This window comes from Anser anser (genome assembly GCF_964211835.1).
Source record: "Anser anser genome assembly, chromosome: 2".
In the NCBI taxonomy this organism is placed as follows: Eukaryota; Metazoa; Chordata; class Aves; order Anseriformes; family Anatidae; genus Anser; species Anser anser.
Genome location: NC_139721.1, coordinates 157532819 through 157555965, shown reverse-complemented (window position 1 = coordinate 157555965; position 23147 = coordinate 157532819). Strand labels below are relative to the sequence as shown.

Below are 23147 nucleotides of genomic sequence, written 5' to 3'. Positions count from 1 at the left end.
ATGCTATTTATATGCTGTATTTATATGATATAGGCAAATAACAAGGAGGTCTGGTCATTCTTGGAAAAGAAATGCTGTGTTTCTCCAGCATTGTGAAACCAGACGTGTTCTCCCTCACCCTCCCACGGCCCCTGGCTGGGATGGGACATAGCTGGGATGCCACGGTGCTTACCGGCTGTGCGGGGCCGCCGTGAGCAGCAGCAGCAGCTGCCTGGGAGAGGTAGCGAGCCGACAGCTCCTTCACGGAGAGCGAAGAGGACCTCCCTCGTCCTTGCTGGAGTATGCGCCTAGTGCTGTCTGATACGTCTAAAAATGACCGTGTCCTCTCATCTGAAACAGAGACCGGAGGGTGTGGTGAGTTATGTTTCCACAGGGATGATGACATGGTGTGAGCAGGACATGTCTCCTACACGAGCACCCATTCCTCCTGGACCCTCAGGTGATTGCTCCTCTCCCCAAATTTAACATTGTGCCCTTTTGTTTTAAGGAGAAAATGTGGGCATTTGCACTGTCCCCATGGCTGGAATGGATGGTGAGACCTGAGAGCAACCCACCAGGCAGTGGCCTGATGCCACCGTCCTGCTGGTGGGGCTGCCTTCCCATGGTATATATCCTACACCCACCTCCGCATCCCTAGACGAGGCTATCACCAAAACAAAACAAGTGTGTGGATGTGAAGGAGCTATGCGTGTTGAACTTAAGTCAATTCCTACTGTTTTTGCTCTGTGACCACTTCCCCCTGCTGTCAGCATGCCTCACAAGCAGTTATACCCATTTATCTTCATCTCTCCCTTTCAGGAAACCAAGAGATGATGAGACTACAAGACTGGCCCACAGACACAGCTTGGGGTCTGCAGCGGAGCCAGAGGAATGAGCCCTTCTCTTAGCTTAGAGATGTGATGATCTGAGCTGCACCAGCCCCCGTGAGGCCTACTGGGGCCCAGCATGGCATTCCTGAGATATTTGGCATTCCTCCTGCCTTTGTTCAGATGCCTCCCATGGAGGTGGCTCCAGTTGGGGATGTTCCTGTCTAGTTCATGAAGAAACAGCTATTTTGGGAGGAGATGAGCTATCAGCCAGCCCAGAGAGGTGTGCAGAGGGATCACTGGCTAGAGCAGGCATGAGTGGCCGGCCCGTACCCAGCCCATGCTCCCTCACTTCCACCCATTGCACTCCCTCCCATGATCTCCATCCCCTAAATAGGCTGGGCTTCCACTCCCCCGATGATGGGAGCTGCATCGTGTCATAATGAATGGCCCAAATACAGATGGGTTCACTTTTCCAACAACAGGACAACACCAAATCCCCACTGAAAAACTTCTTTTTGCATCACTCTGCTAGGTGTGAGCAGGATGGCCAGCTCTGCCTCCTATATCCCACCACAGATGTGCAGAGAGCCCTGCACTTGTGTGCTGCTTCTTAGCCCTCCGGGTTAGCCAGGGCTGTCGTTTCTCTGTTACCACTGCAAAAACACGAGAAGGTTCTCTCTTTTTGCAGGCTTGCACTGCTGCATTCGGATTTAGTGCGGTATTTGCAATGCTTTCTGTTTGAACAATGGGCTCGCTCTCCACAAATCCAGCTTTTGCACAGCCAGGAAAGGGCTGATATACTTTTTAATATGTGCACATTGAAAACACTGCCGCAGTTCCAGTGCTCTTTGCCCTCAAATCTCAGTCCCCAAATCATGAGATTTTGTAAATAAAGTTAATGAGTCTTTTCTTTGTTTTCTGGGTTTTGAGGTCAGATTTTCCAGCTTTTCTCTGAAATACCAAAGGAGATTTGCTTTGCTTTTATTTTGAAGTGACAACAGTTAACATTATGTGCTAACAGGATTCCAGGAGCCGGTGCTTCAAATGAAATACCAGTTCCCATGAGACAGACATGTTAGTCCACAGCACCAAGCAGGCATTGAGATAAGAGCAGAGGGACCCCACTGGGATGGTCAGACATTGGCGGGTGTTTCTTTCATCCTTGGTTCCAGCTGCTTCTGCAGGTGCCCAGGCATTCTGATGCAAAACCAAGGCTGGATCCATGCAGAAGCAGCTGGAAGCAATGCAGACGTAGCTGCCTGGTTCTGCCAGAGATAAGCAGGACATGAGGGGAGGAAACAGAAGAGATTTCCTTAATGCCTCCTTTTTTTTTTCTTTTTTTTTTTCTCCTTTTATTTTTTTTTTCCTTTTCCTACGTCACCATATAAATATGGGGCTTCTTCCCCTGATTTTTGCTGTCTGCAGGTTAAACACCAAAACAAAATTAATTATCCGTCCATAGCCAGTGGAGATAGAGGCACAGATCTGGTACATCTTCAGATAGGCTGAGAAGCTGCAAGATATCAGTTTTTTCCACCTCTGCTCAAGACTTTGACTAGATGACTGGCTTTTCAAGATGATTAATGCCCTGGGAATGGGGAGGAGAGGGTTGAGGCATTGCTGGGACACCCAATTTTAAAGGAGCTGGTGCTGATACATGCTAACACAAACCCCTCTATCTGCTGCAGAGGGCTTCTCCCTTCGCTGGGAGGTTTGAGGCACACGTTTCCCTCTGTGAAAAGGGAAAGTGAAGTAATAGCCAGAGCAGGTACCTGGGATTTCATGGTCTTTCCTTAACATGGCCATGCCCTGTGAGAATAGCACTGAAGCGTGTGCTGAATTAGCTGCAGCAACCTTTGAAGAGGTCTTTGATAAATCTTGCCAGGGAATCTCTTTTTTTCTCCTACTACTGAATTGCGTACTGGAAAGGCAAGTGGGGTCCAATCCATCTGGAAACCAGAAGCTTTCTTCCTTGCAAGGTAATGAGGTTTGGCAAAACCTCTCAGTATGAGCAAAAGTGAGAGCTGGGGAAGAGACGACCTTACTAGCTTTAGAGCAGAAAGAAAACCAAGCACAGTTGCTTTCTGGCTGGGAAAATGAACACAAGCCCTCGGTAAGGGCATGACCACAGTGAAAAAGCTCCTAAAAACTCCCTGTAGGAGGCGGGAGCTCTTCACAGCGAGGCAGAGAGCCTGCTTTGGCTGACACCAGCACTGCAACGCTTAACCACTTGAGTGCTGAGAGCTTAGCAAAAGCATCTCCACGTCCCAGAGCTGGGCTGGTAATGTTTAATGGTCCCCTGCATCCCAGGCTATGGGTGTTTCTGCTGTCCTGAAATTATCTGTACTGGCCCGTGGTGGGGAGATGCTGCACAAAGAACAGCCACCAGCAGGTGAGGCAGCTGGATGAAGCTTTCCAGCAGTGGAAAACAGCCCAGCCTCAGAGCTGCCTCTTCCCTCATCCTTTAGCTCGGATGGCTGAAAGGCCACAGGGTTTCTGCTTTAATGACGGATATAATTAGCTGCTGCCTGCCTTAGACAGGGGCTGCTCGCAGCAGCTGGGCAGGCGGCGGGTGCTGCACTGCTCCATGAGGCTCTGCCCGACGAAACAGGCTATTGCCACCGTTTGAATTGCTAATTATAGATAAGAGTGGAAGAACGGCACTTCATTCTGCTAACAAGAGAGCCTGGCTGTCACGTGCATGTGGCTAATGGCACCCAAGCGACACCCGGAGCATCTCAAGGGCTTCCCAGCTGAGGATGCTAAAGCAAAGCCAAAGGGTGCTGTGCAGACAGGGTGTGTTATTTATTGTCTGACTTGTGTGGGAGACTGAGAGCATGGAGACCCAGTCTGAGATCTGTGCTGGGCTCTTTTTTTCTGCCTTGCTGGACAAAGGGGCTCTGCTGGCACCCGTGGGCATCCATCACAGAGCTGAAGGACTTGTCCCATCTGATGCTGGTTGACTACTCCTGTCTGTGGCCCCAGAGATTTAAACCCCAGTATTTTGACCATTAAAGCATCCCCAGGAGCTAAAAGGGGAGAAAAGAGCACCTGAGAACTCCCACCCACAGTGCTGCTTTCTAAGCAAAGGACATGGGAAATGCTCCTCCCTGCCATGCTTCTTTGCCAAACCCTTCTTTGTGCCAGTGCCTGGCACCAGACAAATTGCACACTGCATGTACCATGGGAAGGATGTCCCTCAGGAGCAACTCCTGGGGTCCCTTCAGCTCTTCCTTTGCCCCGTGCTCAGGTCCAGAGGCAGCCCCTCTGCCCCATTAGCTGTGCCCTGAGAGAACAGGGAGAGATGGAGTTGTTTTTGGCAGACCCCTTTTAGGAAAAGAGCTCCTCTCAACTAAATGTGAGGAGGAAGAGTACGCCCCTCCTGGCATCAGGCTTGGGCCCAGATGTGGTGTTCAGAGATAATCAACCCTAAGCTGTAGGGTTCAGAGATAGTAAGCCCTGCAATGGGCGAAAATCAGTCCTCATCTCCACCTCTACTCACCGACCTTTCTAGACATGGGGGGAGGAAGGGGAAGGGAAAGAGAATTGGGGAAAAGGCTCTTAACTACTCATCTAAAAATTCAGTCACTTCATCTTCAGCAATTGCCCATAAATCTCTGCTCTGTCTCCTGCAGAAGGTAATATTGCAGGGCTCTTTCTTTCAAAGCGTCTATGTGCTGCAATTAAGAGCCAATTCCCAGCAAACGGAAAACAAATCCCTAGCAAAGCGCTTTCTTCCTCCTTCCCCTGAGAAAACCCCATCACTCCAGTAACATGGCAGCTCTGTTATCTCTGCTTTCTATTTAAACCACTTTATCCTATAGAGAAACCACGCTACCCACCTGTTGGTGTCCACCACGGCCGCAGCCGGCACTCCTTCGTAGCCTGGCTCCAACCTCCAACCCCAGTGAGCTACTGAGTGCCTGAGTCACCTAATAAAAAAGGAAGCTGCAAGCTCAGCACCGATCTCCCAGGCTGCCCGGCCAACCACATGTCATCGGCTTTGCTCCCAAAATCAGCCGTCCTGAGCAAACACAGCTGCTAAGCAAAGCCCTTTGTGCAGCCGGGTGCACCCCTTGCGGGCCCGCTCCTGACTCCCATGGGGTTGTGTAACGGGAGGCAAACTCAGCTCCAATTGCACGGGGTTTGCACAAGCCAGGGGGAGAAGGAAAGCCTAGAGCAAGTTGTGTCAGGGTCCTGGCCCTCCCTTTGCTCGCCCAAGGGAGTGGTGCTCCAGAAAGCATCCCCTCCCAGCCAGCAAAAGCAGCACCCTCTGACAGCCACTCGGGGAAAGACACATGTTGCAACTCTTCAGACAAACTTTTGAGTTAATTTTCAGTCCCCATTGCTCCTCTGCAGACTAATTCTGTGTTAATCATGTCCTGTAGACCTGGCACGTCCTATGCCACGGTGTGCAGACATGTTATGGTCTCGTGCCACTGCTTGGGCACCACGAGATATTGTGCAGTCCGTGGCACAGGACCCAAAACCCTACACCCAAAGGCTGGTGGCAGCAAAAGGACCCATGTCCCAGAGTTGCTTAGCACTGGGAAATCAGGGCAGGAATACAGCAGTTTCTTTACACTGAAGGGGGACTCTGTTTTCCAGGAGGATGGAGGTGAATCAGCATGGAAATGCTCCTGGTTTCCTGGCTGTGTGGTATTCTAGGCTGGCTGCTTTCTTAGAATTTGGGACAATTTTAGCAATTCCTTGCTGCCTGATATATGTGTTACGCCCAGTTGGATGGTCATTACCAGCAGGGTCCCCTGACTGAGGTGGCATGCTGGACATGTGTCCCATTCCCACCTGCTTGTTCCCAACACACGTGTTGGTGAAACCTCGAAACTCCATGTCCCCTGCTAGAGATGGACCCCATTTCTGAGCACCTCTATCCCCAGATATTAGAGCTGCACGTGCTGAGTCACACCCACCCCATCCTCTTCCCACCCTTGCTTCCCAGAGGATCATTCCCAGGACAAAAAGAGCTCTTAAATCCCGGCGCCGCTCCACGGCTGGGCTGGGGGAATTTGCGCGGCTGGGTGAGCACCCATAAAAGCTGTCTGGGAAGCCGGTGCTGCCACTTAATCCAGGAGCCTGGCAGCCCATTGGCGGTGCTCGGTCAGTGGGGAAAGGCTTAAATCTCTGCCTCCAGCCCAAGCTCTGGTGGCCCTTGTCCTGGGGATGCTGTGCTGGAGGAGATGCACACCGAGGGGAGCAGGGCAGGCGGCCTCCCTGCCCTGATTTCAGGCTGCCAAGGGTGAGTGGTCCTGGGTGCTGTGGCAAAGGGTGCATGGGGAAGGGCAGTGCTGGGAGGAGGAGGGGTTTTCTTGCTCTTTCTCACCGTCCTCATGACCTGCTCTTAAGGCTTTAGCACATATTAAAATGCCGTGCGTGGCTTTTTCCAAAGGAAAGGGGAAAAATCACGGTACAAGGCTGTGTTGGGAAGCATCTATGGGATTTTTGGCAGCCTCTATTGAAAAGTGAGGGCCAGCAATGCTCGGAAGCATCCTGCTTGTCCTCATGGGTGCTCCCTGGCTCCTGGCTCACACTTTGCTCTGTTTGCAAACCGCAGAGTTTTCTCTCATTTTCAGTTCTACAAAGGACAGTGAGGATTTCAAATTCAAGCTTTTTTGTTTGTTTTGTTTTGTTTTGTTTTGTTTTGCCATGAATTGGCCAATTGTGTGAGACAGCAGTAAACATGTTTTTGTTTTTTGTTTTTAAAGTCACCTGGTTTTTGATTGTTCTGGTCCAGGTCACTTTTTTTTTTTTTTTCCAAACCGCATGGGCTTGCAATTTACCTTTAGAAGTGAGATTTTAATTTCAGAAGAACACCACTGATTATAGTTAGATAACTGACAAAAATCATATGAATTCATAACACTTTTTTTCCTCCTTGATTCCAAACTTTCATGAGCAGACCGTGTCCTTTCAAATAAGTTCGTACAGTGTCTAGTACAATAGATCCCTGATTTGGAAGTGGGGGGCATCTCTGATGTAGATAATAAATGTAATGACTAACACATCAGAAAGTATAAGCCATTCTCTTTGGAAAGGGATTAAGAGAGAATTTGCATTGTCTGCAAGCCATATGTTGCAATCCTGTGAGCAGCTCTGGCACACAGAGCTAATATATGAAATTTGGGATGGGAAGTAGGCTGGAAAAAAAGTGCCAAAATCAGAAGAAGGTGCTAAGCATAAGTGAAACAAAATAACGTAACTAAACAGCAAATGTGTTGAAGAGGAAAATAACATTTAAAATACTATTTCATATTTATGGAATTGTTTACTAAATGATAGCTGAACAATTCACATTTTGTATGTGTATATAGATGAGTTTGAAAATCTAGGGGGTGGGAAGGGGTGAAGGAAAATAAAGCTACTGAAGAGTGTCTTGTTTCTAGCCCCTCCAAACTGATGGTCCCTGAACTTCAGTCGCTTCTGCAAATGTTTGTGGCTCCTTGGTGCCAGCTGGACTTCCCTTTGCAGGAGGAACATCACAACCCCCAGGTAATTTAAACAGCTCCCAGGAAAATTTAGCTTCAGGCGGAGCTGGGTGTCTGCCTGAGGCAGCTCGGGGCTATTTCTGACCATTGCAAAAATCCAGGAATGCGCAGGACTCTATTCCTGGCACCAAAAAAACGCCAAGAAGCTTCACCCAGAGACAGCTGCGGGTGGCATTGCTGCTTGGGGACGTGGCCTTCCCCATTGTGCCAGCTGCTGGGGGCTTGTCATTCCTTACAGAGGGCTTTAACCTTCCCCAGGTCAGCTCCCCTGCTTTTTTGGGGTATGAAGTGCCTGGAGAAGGCAGAGGAGCCCCGATGATCAGCTGCCTCCTTCTGCATGTTGCCCTGCTGTTTGTAAGGGGTTGGTAAAAGCTGAGTGAGGGTTTAATAAATTGCTGTGTGTCACTGGGTATCCAGCATGTACTGCACATCCTGCTCACCCTGGTACTGTGCTCGTATCCTCCAGTGGCTCTTCATCTGTTATTTATACAGGGGGTTCACTGAAATGTTGGTAACCACCATTTTGCCATATAGCATAGCTGCTTCTCTTCCCCTCTTTCTCCATTTCACCCACTGTGCTGGCAACGGGACAATTTTCAGCCCTAACCCCTCTGCCAAGCTGCGTGTCCCCCCTGCCTGCTCATGCTGTTCCCATGGACCAGCATCTCCTCCCCTGCAGACTGCCGTGCAGGAAGGCGATGCGAGATAGCAACTTCCTCCCCTCAAAACCCCCCTAGGGAAAGCAACACAGAGCTACCCACCGAAATAACCCATGCCTGGGGAGAGGGCTTCTTGGCATGCCGCAAATACCAGGCCTTTTAAGGGAAGCCCTCTCCAACCACCACGAAGAAGTGATACCTTGGGAATGTCTGCTGAAAGCATCACCGGCCCCTCTGCAGCCGGGATCGGGGCTGCAGCATGCATCTTTAAGCATTTTTTTGGCCATGCCACGGAGTTTATATGGGGGCATTACAGGAATGCCATGCAGCACGAGGAGCTGCTGAGCCCCTGCCTCTGCTTTCTATTCTTATCGTGGAGTTTCCAGGCTGCTGTCAGCTCCTCATCACTGACAGCCAAGAAATCTGAATACTGTTTTGGAAGAAACAGCCAGAGCCAAAAAAAAAATTGAGCAGTATCCTTTAAAGAGAAACCCCCAACCCACTTGTAGCTATTGAGTTTCCTCAGCATTTCCATTTGTTTCTGAATGAGGCAAGCTGCCAGTGAGAAGAGGGGGGAGGAGAGAAATGGTTGGCTTTAAAAGAGTAAAATACCACGCTTTACAGTACTAAATGCAAAGTTTCCTGCCACTATGTTCCGATCAAAACCTGGGGTTTTTGCTGATGTTGAAGAAGGATTTCCGTACTCCTTGGCAATAGAGTTGGGAAATCCCAGCCTGATCTACCCTAGAAAAGAGGCTTCTGTATCCTACAAAATACTGCATCCAATCAAGGAAATTCCTACAAATTTCCACCCAAGCTGGATCCCTTAATTGCCAGAAGTGGGATTATCTACCCCTTTGCCTGGACAAGAACATGAGTTTTCGTATTTTGGCTGTTCTCATTAAGTGACATATACTTGAAGGACCAACTTTACCTCTCTTTCCCCAAATCCCTTTTTTCCTAGTAAAAAAAAAATGGATCTACTTCAGATATTTTCCAGCAAAAACTTGGGTGAAAACTGAAGAGCTGGAGGGAAGTGGAGGAAGTTAAAGAATTTCTGTACTCGCAGCAATCAACAGGACATGTATTCCACAAGGAAGCACAACCATCATTGAATGCATGAGAACAGCACTACATTTAGCTCAGGTTGTTGGGATCAGGCCCTTCACACTGTGACTGAGCACCAAGACGTGGACCTGGAGTCCTCTCTCTCTCTCCTTTTGGCCATGAAACAGAACTTTGATAGCTAAATAGCTTCAGCAAGTGTGAGACACAGGTAGACACACAAGCTCTGTACTATGGAGCTGTGCAGGGTTTTGGAGTTACTCTCCATGCGTGAGCACAAGTACGAGCGGTATGTCCATCTTAATGCTCTTAACCCAACAGATTCCCTCCTGAAGCCCTTTATTTGGCTCAGGGTCACAAACACATTCCTCAGCTCTCCCTGGATAGAAGAGTAAGGGGAAGAAATTCCCTCCTTAACTAATCCTACTCATCCCAGGGATGTAAGCTGAAGTGAATCTCATTGCCCTCTGAAGTCCACATTTTGCTGCCTACTGTGCTGCAACCAGTCTTGAACATGGTTCAACATGGTTGTAACATCAACAGTTTATCCCACCTTGCCCCATAGTGCCTACTCTGCTTGTCTAAATCCTGTATGTATTTTCTCTCCTGTTGCTGGTCATGGGGGCCACAATCCCAGTACCTCACAGCATTTTTTGGGGAAGAGAGTAGACCCTAAGAGTAGAGAGAAGTGAGCCAGTAGACACAAAAATTTAAGCTTCAAATCTAGGAACTTCAATGTTTTGGGAGGAGGGAAAAGCACGCATGTATAATGCTCTGCTTCCACTTTGAACATGCCCAAGCAGCCAAGACAATGCAGAACCAGACCAAAGCCACCATCCGTGGTGCCGATGGGAATTTAGAAGGTTCTAGGCCAACAAAATCCACAGCTTTCTATGAGCTGCCACTACCCCTTCCATAGCAAAAGGTCCTAAGCGTCCTCGTTTCCCCTGCATTTTCACATTAACCAGAGCTTTGTATTCATGCAACACCTCACCCCTCTCAAATCTACCCCATAATTACTTACAGAGAGGCCTCGATAGTCCCAATAGCTGTGTCACAATGTCCCAGTGGAAAATCTCTGTGAAACTCAAGGCTGGGCAGCACTTAAGAGTATCCTAGCGGAGCCCAGCTCCACTCCCCACACCTCGGTCCTGTTCACTGCCTCCCAGTGGCCTCTGGCAGCTGACTTTATCACCGAGCACTGGGCTATGTTGAGAGGATGAACCACTTGGTCTATTTTTAGGGAAGGGTGAAGCTGCTCGTCCACCCGGCTGAGTCAATCATGAGTTTTAGCAATCCTACATGGAGGTGGGGAAAGTCTGGGGGCCTGGCTTATTTTCAGAACATGTTCATTCAAAATATACCCAGTGTAATCCAGTACAGGACAGGGGGGATGCTTCCAAGCAGTGGTGCTACAGGGAAGAGGCATTTCCCTGACTCACTGTCATGTCCTCAGGCTGTGATCTGCACTGCCTGGCCCACTCCGCTTCAGGTCGCAGCCAGAGCTTTAAGGGAAAAGCTGGGAAGGTGAAAGGTATGAGTTACATTTTCTGGTTCTTCATTTCTTCTTCTGCTCAACTATTTTAGGACTGAGAAGGAAAAAAATATATTTTAGGAAAGGGAAAGTGTGGGGAAGTGTGTATACAAAGAAGGATGATCTATCCTCCCTCCTCTAGTCCATTCCTCCATGGATGGTGCAGCACTGCCAGGAGGTGCTCTGGGCACCTTTTGGGGAAGAAATGATGTTAACGAAGCCCTAAGTCCATGGAGGGCTCTCAACACCCTCAAGGCTTAGTTTGGCAATGGGTGGTGTTTTTAGCACACTAATGGTGTGCACAGTGGTGTGCCAGAGCTTGAGACCCTGGCCTGGACATGGTGATTTACAAGTGCAGACACAGCTGATGGCACAGGGTTTTGATGATCTGCCTTTACTGGGCTGAGTTAGTGACACAGCTGAGGAACCTGGTAATGTTCGAACTGGGCCCAGCTGCTCTCTCTTCGATTTGCTTTTCTGACACCTTTAGGGAGCATATGCTTGAATAAATTTTGAGCACCACAATATAAGAAGGACATAAAACTAATAAAGAGTGTCCAAAGAAGGGCTATGAAGATGGTGAAGGGTCTGGAGGCCAAGATGTATGAGGAGTGGCTGAGGTCCCTGCTTTGCTCAGCCCAGAGCATAGCAGGCCCAGGGGAGGCCTCATGGCGGCCTGCAGCTCCCTCACGAGGGGAGCGGAGGGGCAGGTGCTGAGCTCTGCTCTCTGGGGACAGCGACAGGACCCGAGGGATCGGCATGGAGCTGGGACAGGGGAGGGTCAGGCTGGGTGTTCGGGAAAGGTTCTGCACCCAGAGGTGGTCGGACACTGGGACCGGGCACTGCCCCAGGGCAGTGGTCACAGCACTGAGCTGCAGGAGTTCAAGGAGCGTTTGGGCAACACTCTCAGACACAGGGTCTGGTTTTGTGGTGGTCCTGGGTGGAGCCAGGAGTTGGACACGATGATCCTTGTGGGTCCTTCCCAACTCGATATATTCAATGTTTCTAAGAATCTGTGATTCTAAATCACGGCATGGGGGTGAAAGGAGATGTAGGCTTGCTATGCCAGTACCAGAAGGGTAAGTATGGAAGCCAGCATCACCTGAGCTATCAGAGGTGCTTGGGCTCACAAAACACTGGGTGAAGGCCGCAGAGACCCACACTCAGTCCCATCCTGCTCTCCCCCTCCCAGGCCATGCCCATGCCCCCCCATACCCAATGCCAGACTCCATGGGACTGCAGTGACAGGGGAGAGAGTTGCATGGATGTGAGCTGTACTGGGCCAGGCGCTGTAGGGGCAAAAATCATGTTTTATTTGCCTGCACAGAAGCAGGCTTAGCTTTCCTGACCCCCCCAGTGCAAAAACAGAAACAAGGAGTGGGGATGCTTCTCTAAGTTCTTTCTGCCTCTCTGTGGTGTGCATGTACAGCACATAGCACAGTGATGCCCCCATTTCTCTGGTCACATAAAGATCTCAGCAGCATTGTGCTGAGTTGGTGGAGCATATCCCTGGTCCCAAAGGGTCTCCATGCTCTTTTCTTCAAAATGTCAAGCAACTTTCCAGTAGCAATTTTCCTATGTGAGATTTTTTTGGGGATTCCCTACGTCTGAACACCTTCACAGGTGTTTTACAGATATGTTTGGAGGGGCCCTTGCCCCTCGCATTCCGCTATGGGTCTGCAAATATCAGTCCACAGAGAGGATGTTATACACCATCCAGGCTGTGGGTCAACATGCCATGAGGAGGTTTCCCTACCAACAGCACATCACATCATCATGTCTTGTCACAGCACGGCACATCACATCCAGCTCCAGATGACCAGCTTTCACTGAGGATCCTGAATGGACCCTGCTCCTCCCTGCCATAGCCCAGGTCCTTAAACATCCTGCAAGACTACAAGTTACCAGCTCCCTGCTGTCTCTGTTAATGTTGGTGTCTAGGAAGACCACCATGCCTCTCTCTAAAATAGTGTCCATTTTCTGTGTCGCTTCCTTTAATAAATGAGGATCATAGCAAAGAGAAAAATTAGTATGAAATTTAACCATCTAGGGGAGGAGAGAGCAGGAGGGGGCAAAAAAAAAATACAGCCACCCTTGTTACTGCTGCATGCTGAGGGGGGGATCATACAGCATATGAGCAAGGTGGTGCTGAACAGATGAGGAGGTGCAGACTGATGTGACCGATACCGAGTGTACTCTGTGATGCAGGACAGGAAAACAGGAGACGTCATCTGGGGATGGCTGGGGCTGTCACACACAGCAGGTAGCATGAACTGGTGGCAGGGGTGTCAGCTAGCACAGCATCAGGCAGGGGGCAGAATGCACGGTGGAGCAGGGTTTAGTTATTTTGTGCGGGTGGAGGGGTGTAAAGGCAGGAGGAAAGGGCAGATTGGGGCAGAGCAAGACCAGGTATAAACAGTGACAGCTCATGTCTGATGAGATGGTGCCGGCGCTCCTGTCCTCTGTAACCACCCAGGAACATCTGCACCTTCCCATCACAGCCCCAAAACATGCCTGTGATCTCAGCACCCCCAGCCAGCTGCCACAGGGGCTGGGAGAGGGGAGCGGGGAAGGAAAGGACCCACTTCTACCCCTTCCTCCTGGGAACTGGGGGTCCAGATGCATCCCACACTTGAACACCCCAAGTTTCCTCCCTGGCTGAATTGGAGAGGCACAAAGCTCTTAAAGCTGGACAGATTGGCCACTTGCGGGAGCCCTGTCATTCAATTCCCTTTTGTCATGCTCATACAAAGCAGCTGGTGAAAGGGAAATGAGCTTTTAAGGATTATTTTGGCTGCAGGAGGCTGTACCACTGCACATGCCAGAGTTGCCTTGAACTCAGAGCCACCTGTAACACAAGCAGAGCCTTTTATCTTAAATCAGCATTTTTCCCCCATATTTTCAGGTCTTTCTAGTTCTAGCAGTGACCTCCCAAGCCTGTCTACTGCCTGGTTTGCTGTGAACAGAGGGCGCTGGCTGCAGACCCCAGATTATGGAGGGACCAAAGATAAGAGCCCACCAAGGACACAGTGTCTGGCAGCCACTGTGCAGCAGTGTCCCTGCGGAGACCAGATTTGGGACCAAAGGGGGATGGATGTTTGTCACTAGATGGCAGCGCACTCTCTTGCAGGATAAGGTGTGGGTGCTGTGGTGGGCAGGGGACGCTGCTGTCCCTTGCAAGCAAGCCTTGCAGCCAAAACCAGATCGTAGGATCGGGCAGCCCACTGCCTCTGTGCTCCCCTTTGCCTCCCCTCCTTGCTGGGCTTTGAAAATTCCCTGTGAGTACAGACTGAAATGACTGCAGAATAGAAAGGGGAAGGGAATTAAAGGCATTTTTGGAGGCAATCTCGATGCTCTGTAATTTGCAGTCACGTCAGACTCCTGTTTCATCTTTGTATGACACTGAGATAACATCCTCGCGTGCCCTTCAGCTGAAAGCCCTGAATAATGGAGCTATATCAATACATACATGCACAAGCATAAGTATGCATGTGAGCTGGGGGAGCGGCATGCCTACACACGAGCCCCTCTCTTCTCTTTCTTGGCTGTGATTTTCCTCTCTCTGGTTGCCAATATTCATCTGCAAGTTGTAAATTTTTAAAGCTAGACCACTCGAGAGACTATACCTGCAGCAAATTAGCTGGTGCCTTCTACTTTTTAATATTAAAGAACTCAAGCTTTCAACCATTTCCCTTTGGGAGAATGGCTCCTTGATTTACAGTCTTCCATCTTAGGAAGTATTTTGTTAGATCGTGTAAGTCTTTCACAGCTCAGTTTAATCTCATTACTGCTAACTATAGCCTTTTGGACCCCATTAATCAGTGACTTGGTGATGTCCTCAGTGACAGCTTCCTCCAGATCATTTTATGCCATTAGTGTGGCTGGGGATGAAGCCCAGCTGGTTTATGTGCTTGGGAATGGGCTCCCCTAATGGGTGTAGCCAGCTTTGCCCTTTGAGCAATGCTCAGGACCCCCTTAGCATCTCAGAGGTGACAAAGCATAGTCTCAAAGGAGTTACAGGTGCTTTGATTTTATGTGTAATTATTCAGCTCTGAACTGTTTCATGGCCACGAGCTTGCTGATAAGCCAATGCCAGTCAGCAGAGCTTTCCTGAACATTACCAAGCTGCTGTCCACCATTTCATGGTGGCCCAAACCTGAGCTCTGTATATCCTTAGAGCACTGTGTGGCTTCAAGCCATTGAACACGTTGCCTTCCCCATACCAGGTCACTGCATTGGCCAGGTGTCCGCTCCTCAGCCCTAAAAAAAAGAGCTGTGGGGCAGTCCCTGGGTGATGGTGAGCAGGCTCCTGCAGAAAACCTGCTGGGGCATGTGGAGCACTGATGTGACCTTCTGTGGAAACAACCAAGCACAGCACATGTATAGTCATGGACAAGTCTTGTCCCAGAAGAGGTATGGGACAGCTGGTTCCTGGACTTCTTTAGGAATCGTTACACCTCCTGTCTCTGAGCTAGAGTCCCATCTATGAGCCAATCCAGTGCCTGCATCAGCGGTAGCTATCATATTCCCAGCTCTCTTCCTGGCTGCAATTACCTCTCCAGAAGGATCCCACCCCAAGCAAACCCTAGCCCTACCACAGAAGCAGTGCCCAAGACGACACGAAGTCTTTGCTATTGCAAGGCTCTGAGCCAAGGGCTGGAGAGTGGTGTAAGTCTCTAAGATAGACCGTGAGTCACCATCCACCAACCAGAAGAAAAGATGTTCCTCATGCTGTAAAAGGCACACTGCAACTAATAAATACTGTGATCGCATTTAGCAAGATAGCATGGTGACTTCACATGCTTTGATATTAAAAAAAAATCCCAGCAACGCTGTGGAAACTTCAGCTCCTTCTTTTGTCTGTGCGCTCATGTAAGAGACTTGTTTTCCCATGCAATTGAGTAATTAAATACAGTGTCTCAAATCCTGGAAGCGTGTCATCTTTTTTTTTTTTTTTTTTTTTTTTTTCTCTCTCATGTGGAAGAGAAGAAAGAAAAGGAAAGGAAAGAGAACAAACCCTAGGCAGCTGGGATATGGGGTCCGCGGGCTCCTGCTTCGGGCCCAAAGCAGACAGGATGGTCCCCTGGTCTCAAATCCAGTCGTTATGGGATTGCAAGAGAGATGCTCTTTTTAGTCCCAAACCTCCAAAATCTTCCTGACAAGTTTTGATAAAATCCAACCCTTTCCCACACAAAGCTTCAGCTTGGATCTCTCCCTGTTCACAGATGCCTCCTGCCTTGAAACATCCCTGACCTGCTGTAGTCCCGATGATATCATAGCATTAGGGATCACTTACATAGCCTGTCCTCAGCCAAAGATGACTCTGTCTGATACACCACTGCTGCCAAGTCCAAAAAGGAACCCAGCCAAGACTCCTTAGGTACAAAGAAACCTCTCCCTCTTCCTTTCCTCAAGGCTGAGGTGCAGGCAGATATGACTCACCCCAATCTAAACACGGACGTAATTCTGCCGTGGTGTTTAGTCCCAGCTATTTTTAAATGCTGGGATAACAGCACAGGGAGTCAGGATGGCTCCGTGGACTCATCGCTGGCCCAGATCCCAGCTGCATTGGGGTGCGCCAGCTCTGTGCAATGGGCCCGTTCGGGGCTGGAAGGGGTACAGCTGCTTTTGTGGGGCTGTCTGCTCTCTGAATCGTGCTCCCTGTCCTTGTCTGCACCCCTGCATGGCCAATTCCTGCCTGGCAGCACCTCCATGAACCAGAGCCAGAACTGCCTGGTGTCTGCTGCAGGGTTAGGTGGGAAATACAACTTTGCTCATGGATCAAGTTGCCCCTTCCAGGTTGTGACTATGGAGTTGGCAGTAGAGTAGCAATGATGACAGGTAAGCAAAAATAAATCCAACTCACAGCTTCTGCCCGTGGCTGAGTCACTGGCTGCATCCGGCACTGAGGAGATGATCACCTGTCTGTCACGGGAGATCTTCCCTTCCTGTGTGGGGGTGACAGGGGTAAACAGATAAATTCCCTTAAATAGAGGAGAGAAGCTGCATAAGGCCCCAGTGAAGGGAAAGCAACTCCATCCTTTCCAGAGGGAAGGGTGGCCATAATATTGCATCCTTGTATTGTGTGGGGTAGGACTTCTTTCCTGTAGACCTCATCCAGCCTTGGCCTTGGTTTGTTGTCTCCAGGAACAGTCCTCCTCATTTTTTTGGGAAAGGCCTCCCTCTGTTTCCAGAGCCGAGTAGTGTTTTCTCTACCCATGATCATTTTTGAAGCCACCATTGCTGCTCTTTGGGTCAGGTTTATCCATCTATTTCCTTTACCTGCCCTTACAATGACTGCAGTATCTCAAACTCAGTAAGGCCTGGTGTTGCCCTTGGCTGTATACCCAGTGAAAGGACCAATCCTTTCTGTGGAGCTGTAATCATTTGGGTGATATCATATGGTGGTGAGATAGACCTGACTGTTTCAAACAGGATCTGAACCAGAATTAACAGTCCAGATTATAACGGTTTCATGGGCCTCTCTTGCTTGCTTAATGCAGGTCTCTCTCCCATCTAGGTTGTCCATTTTTAACTCTTCCCCTCCAGGGAAGGGATCATGGCAAGAAATAATTTGTTGAATGTGTGACTGGTGTCCCTGATAGCATTAAATCACCCAAAGCTAGCATTGCAGAACCTGTCTCAAGGGAGACCCAGCATGTGTTTGGGGATCTTGTGGTGAGTCTTCCAGACCTTAATAATACAGAAAGTGACCTCCGTACCATAGAGAGGTGATGTGCTGAAGTATTTTCTGTGGTGGATCTACTGCTCACCCCCACCACATCTAAGAGCAAGCTCTATCCTGATGGTAGCTCTGATATCATCACAACATGGTTCCCCTGTAAACCCGATCCTCCGTCCCTAGGCATGGTTGGCCTTCCACAGTGCAATCCCCATGCCCAGGGGAATGCTGTCAGTGGATGAGGAACCACCACCATGAAGCCCAACCACTCTTAAGGATGACTCTGGACAACCAACGAAAATAAATTGCAGAGGAGCTTTCAAAGAAGAGCAGAGCACCTACTAACCTTTGCAGCAGACTTCTTCCATGTGATGGTGGCAGGGCTCCATTGCATCCTCTGCATGCCCTGCAGAGAGGAAGGGAAGGATGGCTCTCTATGGGGTTTGGTCTCCCTGCTCAGGGGTTGGATTGTTGTCAGGATCCTGGTATCAGCTTCTCTCTTCTTCAAAATCCCATTGTGAGATGGTGTCTTGAGTGGAGCAAAAGGTAAAATGTTACTCTGCGGATTGGCTTTATGAGTGTCAAAGGTGGTCGGGAGTCCTTGGAGATTCCGTGTTGTGGCACTGATCTTATGGATGGGAAGATCCTCCGTGGACTTGCTCCAGGACACATCACCGCAATGGCTTCGAGATAAACCATGATTTTTCCCCATTGGATTACCATTAGTCTGTGATAGATATCTTCTCTCCATGAGCTAAAAAACCCAAACATACAACAAAATAGGCTCATATCTAACTTCAGCAACAAAACAACTGAAATTTTAATTTCCTACTCTTTCAATCCTAATTAATTTCCTAATCTTTCATCATATTTATTGACCTTTTAACTTTCTGGGATGAAAGAATCCGTCACTTTCTTCTGTATATTCCACTGGTTCCTCAGCCAGGAAGTCTCCCTCTCTATCTCTATCTCATAGGAAACCTCGAGTTTCATTTTAAGAAAGACCCTGTCCTGGAAATAAAATATTTGGATGTTGCCTTTTTTTTTTTTTAATGAAGTGCAGTTCAGCTTTCTCTGGTCAGTGGGAACCAACGATGTCTTCAGCAGGGAAACTGGATGAAGCTGAGTATGTAATTTTATCATTGTTATTCCAAGTTGCCTTATCACGAAGCAGGACCCCAGCAAATACAGGGCCAAGAGCTGAACCTTATGCAAATGAGTTTGTAATCAAAATATGATATGGGGAACACCGCCTTGTGAGGGGTGCACCTTTGCCATAGCATGAGACAGTAGTCACAGCTAAAAGCTAGGGGGGAATTCAGTTAATATGACAAAATGGTGACATCTCAATGAAGCTGTGACCTAAATCTACTTGTGAACTTGCTGTCTGAGTCTTATTACAGTCAAAAGAGCCAAGAAAATGATTTCTTCACACAGATATGATGATATCTGTGTGTCTTAATTGCTTTGTGTGCCTTTGTCTCAGAATACTTCTCTCACTTTCTAACCAGTATTACATTTTCTGCCAGGTCCTACACCTCTTGATGGTTTTCCAGTAGGCTATACCAATACTATTTATTCACTCCAGAGCAACCTGAATATTATATGGGAAGCTTTCATCCCATCCTGGAGCATCTTATATGTTTCAGTCTATCTGTACATACTAAAAGGGAATCAGATCTGACCTGCTGTCCTCAGAACAGCACCAGATATTGGGAAAATCTTTGTCTCTAATTGCTAAGAACCAGACCATTTTGTTGTGAGGGCATTCTCTGTCCCACCTTGTCTGAGTCTTTGGCTCTCACCTTGGGATGTTCTTTCTTCGACATTCTGCTTTCACAGTCCAGGATGCTCTGGTACCTGTAGGGAAGGCAGGAGAAGGCACCTGAATCCCTTTTAGCCTGGTTGTGTTTTTCCATTTTATTGACAGGCTTCCCCTGCCCTCAGGAAAATATCAAACCAGACTTCAAAGGTAAGTTTAAAGGGTGAGTGATGTGAAAAATCCTGTAAAGAGGTCAGGCTTTAGGACCAACTGGTTAGTTCAGTGCAGTGCCAGTAGATCTGGTGTAAGCCCTCTCCTCCCATGATCCATGCAGATGTGTCCTGAGCACCCGGTCTCCCCGCTGGAGGTGGATCTGCTGGGGGATGATACAGATTAAAAGTGGTGTGTTATTGCACTTTGCTAATAATAAGTGGCTTGCTGAAGTCGAGCTTTCCAGAAAATCAAATTCTTTTTTATTTATTTAGCTTTAACCTAACTTAAAAGGGTTTATCAAGCCACTAGCTGCCCTAACATAACACCAGTGGTGAATGAGACCTCTGCAGAAGAAACCACCTTCCTTCTCGTCCCCACTGTGGAGAGTGCACTATCAGCTTTCTCCAAGACCCTGCCAGATAGCTGACTTTTTACACTGAAGATTGACCAGCTTTGGTATATTTAGAACTAAACTGTCTCAAGGGGAAGTTCAAGAGACTATCTTGACAGCTGCTCTGTCACTCATGTTGAGGGAGATGCGCTGAGGGGTACCATTGCTAATCTTATTTGTCTCACTCTTGGCAGAGTTGTGATCTGATCTCAGTTATGGGTTGTAACCAAAAGAGAAATTATCCCTTAAAGGGCTGGGGTTGAAACATGACTCTCCTTGGAGCATTTTCATTAGAAACACTCAAGAGAAAACAGGAGGGGATGAGGTGCCCATACCCCTCTTGTCTCCTAACCAGCTCATCCCTCCAGCCTTTGCTGGTTTCCCTCATGGCACCTATAGAGGCTATGCAGATTAAATGGCTTAATTGTCCACCTAGGAATGTTCCAGTCATTGGGGTATAGGGCAAATTCTTCCATGTTATTGTCTTTGGGCAAGTTGGTTGTGTGGATCTGGGGTTAGATCAGAACTTGGCTTCCAAGACTAAATAATGCATCAATAATGTAAAATAGATAAGAGCACTTGTGGCAGAAAACTACTTGCCTCTAGCTTGAGATGTGAAATACTGGGATGCTGTACCTGGGAAAGACTTTATCTGAGTGACAACTATTTGTTATGGATATGGAGGAAGGAGACTCCACCCTGGAGAGCTCCAGAGGTCTACGGTCATCTGCAACTGTAGAATAGCCACCCACCTGGCAACCAGTTCGGAGACAGACACAGATTTTCTCAGAGGAACTGCTCCGTGCTCTGGGATGCTTCTTGGAGAATGGCACAGAAAAGGAAGGGACTGAGCTGGCCGCAGCTTCTCAGCTTTTTCCATGTCCTCTGTCTGCAGGTGTTGGAAGAAGAGGGTAAAGGTTATGGTGCTGGATGTGAAGATCCACGGAAAGCCAACCCCTGGTGCATCCTTCTCCACTCATGGGATCAGGAAAGCAGTAGAAGGCCATGGAACAAACTCCATCTTCACCGACACATCAGCAAACCTCAGCACATAAATTCACTTTCAAAAAAATAAAATAGGGTTAAGAAGATGCATTTTAAGTCAAATTACTCCTAATGCAGGGAATGGGTCTTTTCCACCTCTGCCCATCAATTTTCTTATTCTCCTTGGTCACCCAGTCCAGCTTTGTGACAGAGAAGGGGAAAGAACCAGAAAAAGGTTCAGCTTTAAATCATTTAAAGTAATTTGATGGAAATTATGTGTATGCATCATAAATGGATATATATATATTTAATGTCTCCAGTGTTGTGTAGACATGAATCAGCTCTGAATTAAGCAGTAACTGGAGGATTAAGCACCTCTTGCCCTCTTCTGCCAAAAATGTTCTTGTATTCCAGGCTTCAGAAAGGCACAGCAGAAGTCTCAGGCAGTGGATTTGTGATGACTGATCTGACACTTGGAAGTACATTAGGTCATCTGGGGCTCATTTTCTGAATTTAGATAGAGCTCAAGGGACCTACAAGTTATACGTAATTGCTCTTTAATTACTGACACAGACATCCAAACTATGGGATTATGAGATACTTGTACTGAGATTTTGAAAATACTTGTTTTAAAAGCTGTGTTGCTTGTGTAATATGTTTCATAAATGATTTCTATTGCACTTGCAGATATGGTCACTTTTTTTCTGGGGGGTTGGGGTGACATTCAGCAGCTTATGAATCACTGCCTCCCCTCTTTAACATATCTGAAATCAAGACCAGAGAGAGGGAGGCATATTTCTCTGTATTTGCTTTAGAAAATCCATTTTTTTTCCCTCCTTTTATTTATTTATTTTTTCCCCAGGTCATTTCACACAATGTTAGAGAAGAGACAGCTTTATTAGATCACAGACACCCACCTCCCACAGTCCAGGGATCATTCCCCATTCTTGCGGTTCTGTCTAATGTTAAACAACTCCACGTGAAGAGCCCCTGGGGGATTTACTTCGTGGCGGAATAAACCCATCAGAAGGGAAGTGTTCCCTGATTTTTCATTTATGCCCCCCTTTTCTTTAATACAGTAGGCACAGTAAATGGAAGTACTCTTCTCAGCCCACCCTGAACTGTTCCCACAACCAGCACAGCACCCCCCAGTCACCAAGGGTTTACTGATATTAATTCATTCCATCTCCTCTGATCTGGGAGGGTTTTTTTGTGTAAAATCACTTACATGCTAGAGTGCTTTCCTCCACCTGAGATCTGCCATTTGATAGTCTCCTTGGGGCTCTTCAGTACCACGCTTCTGACTCCTTCTTCATCCCCTCCTTTACAAGACAGGAGGCAAAGTCCCTCGGCAAAGCTGCAATTAAATATTAAAAGCTGATGTGTGATTGGAGCTGGTGTGAATTGGAGAGCTGGCACTGAAGAGTGGAGGAGATGAAGCCTCCTCCTTGCTCCTGTCTGCCTGTTGCCAATTATTAAGGTCTCATCCTTCCCTATAAAACCACCAAGTAAATTCAGAGCTCAGCTGGGGCATAAATAGCCATCTAGACCCACAGCTAGGTTCTGATTTGGGTGTAAATCTGCTGGAATCCTTGTCTAAGGTGGAGCATAAATGAGCTCCTCAGCATGGGGATTTTTAAATGGATGTTTCTGGCAAAGGCCATACATTCATCCTCCAAACTTGGGAGGTTTTTCAATGCATCTTGTGGTCCCAAATGCCTGTGACTTTGCTGGGGAAGTTTTCCCTGAGCCGTAAGAGAGGGCATCTCTCCAGACTGTTAACAGCTCTAGGGCATGCACTGCTCCTCCTGGCAAAAATGAGGTGGTCAGGACTTCAGGGAGAGAGGGTCCGGATGCAATGAGTTGAAATATTTCACTATTAGGGGCAGGGAAGGGCAGTACTGTTTGTGGGGATCCAATTTACGCACCATCTAAGTCTGATCAAAGTCAGAGTTTAGCAAAGGTAACCCCTCAAAAAGCATCGTGCCCACTAACAGGACTGCTCTGGCACCTGACAATACATGGTTTTCCATGAAGTTCTTTCTGGGCGTTTATCCTGCGCATGCTGGAAGGTTGACCAAGCAACAAAGGCAGCGCGTGGGTAAGAGCAGATAATAGTGTGTTGGTTTATAATGAACGAGAGGGGCTGCATTTAACATCAAAAGCTGGAAAATCATTTACCCAGAAAAGCCTAAGCTAAGCAAGAAACCTTTGATACCAGGGGTGAGTTAGGGCAACACAGACAGCTAGATATATGGACCGACCACCTCTGTCATTAATTTATGAATAATAACTTGTACTTTTCTGTGTGCTCTGATTCAAATCTTACTGGAACAAGTAGAAAACTCTTTATTGAGCTCTTATTCCAGCACTTAAAATCAACTGAGAAACATTAACACTTTTATTCTCTACCTTGCAGGTATGGTGAGTCTGATCTCATGCGGTAGGTGCTTAAGATCTCAGATGCATTTGTTGCAGCAGCACCTAAGGACCAGCCTAGAGCACACCCCCAGCTCTGTACAAATTCAGATGTGTACCAGGCTCG

General features: G+C 48.0%; 1 protein-coding gene and 1 long non-coding RNA gene across 2 annotated transcripts in view; one reads left to right on the top strand and one right to left on the bottom strand.

Moving 5' to 3' along the window:
- LOC310895514 (uncharacterized protein) overlaps nt 1-22649 on the bottom strand; it is a 45399-nt gene extending 22750 nt beyond the window's left edge. Inside the window, exons 1-7 of the mRNA XM_083826977.1 lie at nt 22531-22649; nt 21831-21959; nt 20371-20507; nt 19058-19112; nt 17599-18006; nt 16437-16518; nt 173-330 (exon numbers count right to left, since the gene is read on the bottom strand). Of these exons, the coding sequence (XP_083683103.1) occupies nt 173-330; nt 16437-16518; nt 17599-18006; nt 19058-19112; nt 20371-20498 (831 nt within the window). The 5' untranslated portion in view covers nt 20499-20507; nt 21831-21959; nt 22531-22649. The remainder of the gene's footprint in view (nt 1-172; nt 331-16436; nt 16519-17598; nt 18007-19057; nt 19113-20370; nt 20508-21830; nt 21960-22530) is intronic.
- On the top strand, nt 4976-21529 carry LOC310895516. Its single transcript, XR_014580747.1, has 3 exons — nt 4976-6066; nt 7211-7316; nt 20514-21529. It is a non-coding gene; the product is annotated as an uncharacterized lncRNA (long non-coding RNA).
- Nucleotides 22650-23147: the final 498 nt, after the last annotated feature.